The sequence below is a fragment of the Acanthisitta chloris genome, unplaced genomic scaffold (genome assembly GCF_000695815.1).
Source record: "Acanthisitta chloris isolate BGI_N310 unplaced genomic scaffold, ASM69581v1 scaffold8920, whole genome shotgun sequence".
Taxonomy (NCBI): domain Eukaryota; kingdom Metazoa; phylum Chordata; class Aves; order Passeriformes; family Acanthisittidae; genus Acanthisitta; species Acanthisitta chloris.
The window spans coordinates 28,587-35,892 of NW_008649954.1; the positions used below are offsets into that span (position 1 = coordinate 28,587).

A 7,306-nucleotide genomic window follows, 5' to 3' on the forward strand; every position below is an offset into this window, starting at 1 on the left:
TATGTCAGTAAGCACAGGAGCCTTGCTAGGCTTGTGAAAGTCTTACTAAAACAACAATCCAAAATGCAATGACCACTCCTTGCTCCTGCCTATGCTTCTTCAGGGTTCTTTGGAGTTGCATACCAGAGCTGGTTTGCTAATCTGCTGCTTGCTCTCCTTACAAAAGGAGTCACTCTTGGGGGAAGACAGAGGCCAAGAAAACATCAAGTAAGCACAGGAGCCTTGCTAGGCTTGTGAAAGTCTTACTAAAACAACAATCCAAAATGCAATGACCACTCCTTGCTCCTGCCTATGCTTCTTCAGGGTTCTTTGGAGTTGCATACCAGAGCTGGTTTGCTAATCTGCTGCTTGCTCTCCTTACAAAAGGAGTCACTCTTGGGGGAAGACAGAGGCCAAGAAAACATCAAGCAGAAGAGGGAAAGAAAGGGGCATGGGGCTGAAATAAGAGAAAAAAACCTCTTTAACATATGTGGGATAACTATTTTGTTTCAGATGTCACCTTCCCATAGTACAATGCTCACTGGCATTTTGCAGGGAGAGCTGCAAAGCCTCAGGGCATTGCTCTGGGGTTGACTTCCAGAAAACACAGGGCTAGGCTGACTAGTCCAACAAAAAACATCATGTTTATCTCTGGGGAATGCTGGCAGCCAAAACATGTTGCAAAGGAGAGAGTTTGCACAACAGTGCCGTTAACTCTAAACCCATCATTTTTCCTGGACAGAAAAAAAACCCAGTGGTGTTTTGGTTGTTGAGGGTTTTCTTTCTTGTGACAAAGTCCCTGCAGACCCTGGCATGCTCCCTGTGGTTTTGCTGCCTGCCAACTGTTGGGGCAGTTGGGAAACATTTCATCCTCTCCTGCCCCGCAAGGTGTCAGTCCCCAGGGGCCTCTGTGTTGCCCATGAGGTTGTCCTCTGTGATCTGCAGGGTGCTGGGGAGGTGCAGAAGGTTACAGGTACCCACCTTTTCACATCTACATTGTGCTAGGACACTGGCCAGGCAGTTACCTTCAAGTCACCTTTAAGAAAAAGCAGATTAAGATATAGTGTAAACACATAGAATCATAGAACTTTAGGGGCTGGAATGGAGCTCAGGGATCATCCAGGCCCAACCCCCTGCCCTGGGCAGGGACACCTCCCACCACAACAGGTTGCTCAAGGCTTCATCCAACCTGGCTGTGAACACTGCCAGGGTTGGGGCAGCCACAGCCTCCCTGGGCAACCTGGGCCAGTGTCTCACCACCCTCACAGGGAAAAGTTCTTCCTAAGATCTAACCTAAATTTCCCCTCCTTCAATTTGAATCCATTTCCCCTTGTCCTGTCCCTGCAGCTCCTAACACAGAGTCCCTCTGCAGCTTCCCTGGAGCCCCTTCAGCTCCTGGAAGGTGCTCTGAGGTCTAATGTACTTGGAGTGCCCAAAATTATAACACACTGTGGTTGTTTCTTGCAGAAGACAAAGCTAAAGAAATGCATGGAAAACTTCCCTTGCTGGTGCTAAGAGTTAATCTAGAAACTCCCTTCCCTGCCTTGGTAGTCAGCTGATGACTTCTGGATGTTTTCCTGACACACCTTGCCAAGGAATCTGCCTGCCCTGAGTTTAGGGTTGCATTAAACTGAACTGCTAATGGTCCTGGAGGGGATTGCTGCTGCTTTTGTGTTTTCCTTTTCTAATTAATCTCCTTGTAGCCCTTAAGGGACTCTGAACAGATTGAATAGAACTCCCTTATCGCCTCTCCTCTTCCTTCACCCTGCTCTATAAAGGAAACAAAATGAACACCTAATTACTGAGCTGCTTGTCATGTGTTTGTATATTAGCACTAGTGCAGCTGAAGGTGAAGTCTGATGTGAAAAGTAGCTCAGAAATAAACACTGGCAGGTCTGTGTCAGGCCACTGAGCTGACACTGGCAGCACTCCCTGGCCACTCCACAGCTCCTTATCTTTCTGATTTGAGTGGTGTTTCACTTCAGAAGGCTCCACCTACCCACTTGTTTCAGGTAACAAATTTAACACAGTGTAATTACTGGGATTCTTGATAAAAAGAGTCAACCAGCTTCAGTACCTGCAAATTCTTGCTGGCTCCAGGCTGAGACCAACTAGCCTCATAATGAGGTGCTTTGGTCAGTGGATGTGGGTCTTCTAGGGCAGGGGAAAAAAAGTGCAAAACTGTCTTCTAGGTCTGTTGTGATGCTCATCCTTAGAGAGTGTTGCTGCTACAGATGAAGGGAAAGTGAGAGGACTTAAAGAGGTTCCTGGGAGAAGAACCCAAAGGGGGTCAAAGAGCAAGACCCAGAGACCCACACCAGAAAGTTGGTGATAGATGCAGAACAGGCATCTGTGTTTCACATTAGGCAAAACAAGTGTTTCTTGATGTGTTTATATCCATAGCTAGAGGGACCTAATCTCACCCCTCCTCCAAGGAAGGAAGGGCACACTCTGGAGCTATGGGGCTCAGGAGTGTGTCCCTGCCCAGGGCAAGGGGTTGGGACTAGATGATCTCTAAGCTCCATTCCAGTCCCTAAAATTCTATGATTCTTTCAATATACAAACACAATTAATATCTCTTTCTCAATCGGAGAGAGATCTTACCCTCTCTCCAGTGGTTTGTGTCTCTCACTGATGAATCTGAAAGGAAATGCAAAATGAAAAGAAGTCCTGGCTGTTACTTTTAGCATTTGTCTGGCAACCACCACATTTTATTATTTCAGTGAAGAGAAAATTCCATGCTCTCATGTGGAGGAATCTGCTAACGAAAACAAAGGAAAGAAAAGAAACCACTGGATTTATCTCATTAAAATCTCTCACAGAGCTCTGTTGTCCTTACAGGAATGGTCACAGAGCACAGGGCTTTAGGGTCTAACACAACCTCCTTTCACATTCAGCTTTTGCACATTTTTCCCCTCCCCAAGTTTTATTAGCTGGTTTAATATGAGCTATTACTTCTTCCTGCAAACCTCATCTCACATTGGAATTAAGGGACATGCCAATAAAGCCACGGGATATGCTGAAGGGTTCAATGCAGCAGGAACGAGGTATGCACATCAGGGGTGAGACTGGAAATCCAGCAGCAAACTCCAGAAGTGAGAGGCAGCTGGGAATAAAAGAGCAAATGGTCTGGAAAGGAAGATCTGTGTAAATCTGTGCAGGAAAGCAGGGAGAAAAGACATGAGGGCATCAGGTAGTGGCTGTTGGAAAGAGCCTGCAGCAAATGATGAAGGACTTGGTGTTCAGTGCTGGGATGGACAAGAAGAGGCAGTCAGAGCTGTGTGCTGTGCTCTTCAGGGTGTCTCAGGCCTGGAGTCCTGCCAGTGCTCCTGTGACTGTTGCTAGGGAAGCACCAGCAGTCTTTTTCCAAGGGAAGGAGATTAAAATAGCTGCGTATTTCTGCTCCGAAAAGTCACTCCGGATACACCCTCCTCTCATTCTGTCTGCTCCCTGTTTGTTTTTTTTTGTAGTAGTGGTATTGTGTTGGAAAATAGCTGTTAAATTGCCTCATTGCTTGTGTTAGGAGCAGTGTCTGCTCCAGCCTCCTCTGTGCTGTGCTGATGTGCTGTTGTCTTCTGTGCTCAACAGGTACCTCTGTCCCCAGTGGCCTTCAGTGCTGCACCTCCTCCTCAGATCCTGTACAACCCTGCCCAGCAGATCCTGACCTATGCTGGCTTCTGCCCTTCTGCAGCTATTTCCACATATCCATCCTACCCATTGCCTCTTCAGGTACAGTACAAATTGTCATCTTTTTTTCTCACTCCATCAGAAAAGCATAAGCTGCTGCTCACTATGAACTTTACTCCTAGGGGTTTGAACCAAGGCAAGGAAGTTGCATCCCAACTGACAGGTTTCTCTCTGGGATGACTTTGTGCCTAGTTTTCAGGTGTATTCTCAGACCTCAGGCTTACTTGGGTGGTCCTTTGGACTCCATCTGCTGCTCAGGAATCCTAGTGTGGGATTCAGGCTGTGTATGAGCATTTATGGAGGTGAACACAGCTGCAAGATAAAGCAGCAAGAGAGGCATTGGGGAAGCCAAAGGAAGCATTTGATACAGGACTTGGCAGACAAACTTGCACAGCTTTGCCCACCTTGCTCTTAATAGGAGACAAGTTTATTAGGACTCATCAGAAGACAAGAAAGGGGAGGAAATAAGAGGTCTGTGAAACTGAGCAACATAGAAAGGACTGTGGATGGATATTAGTGATAATAGCACACAAAATTTTGGTTGCCTCACTAAAGCTGTTAAATAATGGCAAGATAAGCCAGAAATAGGAAGTGGTTTTATACACAAGAGAAGGTTCATATGCCCCAGGATGTTGTGGAGGAGTATAAATGAGGGGTTAGGGATTCAGGTGTCACTTGCAGCCCCCCAGGTGCCCAGATATCTGAGAGCCACAAGAACCAACAGGAGTTCAACAGAAAATGGGGCTCTTTTGATTTCAGCTTCCTATGAGCATCTGCCACAGGCCACCACTGGTAGAGCACAGGTACAGAGCTGCTGTGGCAGCTGGCAGAGCTTGGTGAGCCTTACTGACCAGAGGCAGGAAGGAAAGTTGCCAGAGGTGAGGCTCTTGCCTCTTGCAGGAGGACATACAGTATGAGCTGAGTCAGCACTGAACGGAAATGTCTCCTTCAGAAGACTGAGGTGTAAGTCATGTTCCAAGCTGTGCTGTGTCCAGCAGAGCTGGCCTGGAAAATGCTGAGTGGTCACAGAATCACAGAATAATCAGAGCTGGAAGGGACCCTTGAGGATCATCCAGTCCAACCCCTGACCCTGCACAGGACATCCCTGACCATCACACCCTGTGCCTGAGAGCATTGGCCAAACACCTCTGGAGCTCTGTCAGCCTTGGGGCTGTGCCCACTGCCCTGGGAGCTGTTCAGTGCCCAAACACCTCTGGGGGAAGAACCATTTGCTAATCTCCAGCCTAACCCTCCCCTGGCACAACTTCAGCCCATTCCCTGGGTCCTGAGGGATGATGACAATGGGGTTTGCTTTCTCCCCTTCCACCCACCCAAAGTGAGGTGACACACATAGGGTAAGCTGGTAAATAACTGAATCATTGAAGCTTTTACATCTATTAAAGGACAGTAAGACTGTTTTGTTCCATCTCATGGCTTGTACTTTGGCTGTGCAGTGCTTGACCTATGGGTACTACAAGTTTTGCAATCCTTCTTAATTGAAAACACTGCACATTTAGCATGAACAGAGCAGTGGACCTGCACCCCACAGCCTCCTGGGGAGGTTGGACAAATGCAGGACAACCTGCTACTTGCCAGGAGGGTTTGACCCAGGGCAGCAGCCCCTGCTCATCTGGAGACCAATGGAGAAGCCAAGCACTGTGGCATGAGGTCTGCCAGCTCTGGGGAGGTCTGAGGTGCCATTGTCCAAGGGCCAGCCCTGGTATCAGCCTTCTAGATCTAGATCTTCTAGATTTTTTTTTAGCAGCATTTAACTGCCCAAATTTTTCATTTCCCTTGAAAAGGATCCAAGATTTTTGTTTAGGTTCTTAAATTCCAGGCACTTAAAGTTCACTTAAAGCCTGAACCTGAGAGGAACTGAGCCCAACTCTTCAGTTGAAGCCCACCAACTGGCATGTGCTGGCATGTGAGGAGTGAAATCTTGACCCTCTTGACAAAACATGACAAAACTTGGCTTGAAGCACCGGTGGATTTTATCCAGAATATTAGTCCCTATAAGCATTCTTTTGCCTTAACAAACTCGGCTTGTTCCTGAGCATAGGCATCTTCCTAAGCTCTATTTTTTGTGCCTTTCAGCCCACTATAGCTGAGACAGCCAAAGGGAAAGACCTACAGGGAAACACCTGTAAAATTCTCTCTTAAGAGGAGTCTGCATTTGGCAAAGGAACAAGACCTTGCAAAGGAACAAGACCTTGCGTTTATGCAAGTATTATTACTGAGATTAATTACATCTGAGCTAATTAAAATTTCACAGGGTTGTCTGGAAATGAGCAGCTACACATAACCTAATCAGCCAGTCAGGTGCTCTGCCTCACCCAGGATGCCAGAGCATCTTTTGCTGCAGAAACTCCTGTTCTGCTCTGTTGCCTAGCTGTGTGTTCCATGCCTATTAAAAATGACTTGGGTTGCAAGTGGAATGTGTTTAGTTTCACTAGCTACCATCATTGCTACACTGAAGCAGGTGCTGTAGAACTAAAGTGAATGTTGTGCTGCAGTGCATGAGAAATTTAATCATGTACTTAGTATATAACACTTACCTGGCAAACAACACAGAGCTGCAATGGGGTTGTAATCCTTTACTGAAGAAGGTGTTTTTCTTTGTCTACCTACAGCCTGCCAGCAATTTCCCAGGAACATCATCTACTGACATTTCTTTGTCAGAAGAAACTCAGCCTCCATCTCAGTCCAGCTCCAGCTATGGTCTTCCCCCGAACGCTCCAGCCCTCTATACACCAACTTACTGCTTGCCTGGAGAAAAGCCTCCACCATATGCACCATAGAACAAAGAATTGATTTTAAGTAGCTCGTAGGCTTTTATTTTGTTTTGAGGAAACCTCTGGAAACTGTGCTGTGGCACTAGACTTCCCAAAGGAACCCACCACAGAGTGTGGGTTTAGCTGAAGAGCAGGGCACAATCTGGAGATGTAAAGCAAAACACCAGGGGAGCAACCAGTCACCTGCAGTCAAATGCAGTAGTTCTTTCTGGCTACCATAAGCATGAGCTGTTTCCTTCTTGGTGAGCTGCAGAATAGATGTTCTTCAAGTGGAGATGTGAAGAAAACACTCTGGGTGTGTGTTCTGCTTTCATAGACCAATATAGGAGGGTTCTAGGCAGCCTTGTCTGAGTGGGTAGTGAGGAGCTCTCTGAGTCAATCAGACTTGCTTGTAGTATTTATTGAATAATCCTTTCTGGTGGAAGTGTTGTACCTCTAAAGTGTGGCAGTTTTACAATAAACTCACTGTGTGTATTTATAGTGAACCTAAGGCTCTGTCTATCTGTAAGGACAGGGAAACAAAAGAAGAGAGGAAGACATACCCTACAAAACAGTTCCATCTTTCAAGTTTCAGACAGAAAGGCTAATTTTATGGGGACTGTTTCACCTGAACTTTGTGTCAGTCAAGTCTGCATAGTCAAATGTCCTGTCAACATGCTAAGAGGCAATTTCCAGACATGTATTTTGAGCTGCACTTTAGGGTTCAAATAAATTCCCTTCTAGTCAAAAGAGGATCACAACCAAAACCATCCCCATCTTGTGTAACCTCCACATCAGGCACCACATCATGATCTCCAGAACACAGAATAATCTCAGTACAGGTAATTAAAAACTTGTATGTAAATATT

General features: G+C 46.3%; 1 protein-coding gene across 1 annotated transcript in view; it reads left to right on the forward strand.

The window, feature by feature from the left end:
• The window catches only part of TMEM255B (transmembrane protein 255B), a gene marked incomplete at its 5' end in the record, with an annotated part of 31,733 nt that extends 25,269 nt beyond the window's left edge, over positions 1-6,464 (forward strand). Inside the window, 2 exons of the mRNA XM_009080446.1 lie at positions 3,568-3,708; positions 6,297-6,464. Of these exons, the coding sequence (XP_009078694.1) occupies positions 3,568-3,708; positions 6,297-6,464 (309 nt within the window). The remainder of the gene's footprint in view (positions 1-3,567; positions 3,709-6,296) is intronic.
• Positions 6,465-7,306: the final 842 nt, after the last annotated feature.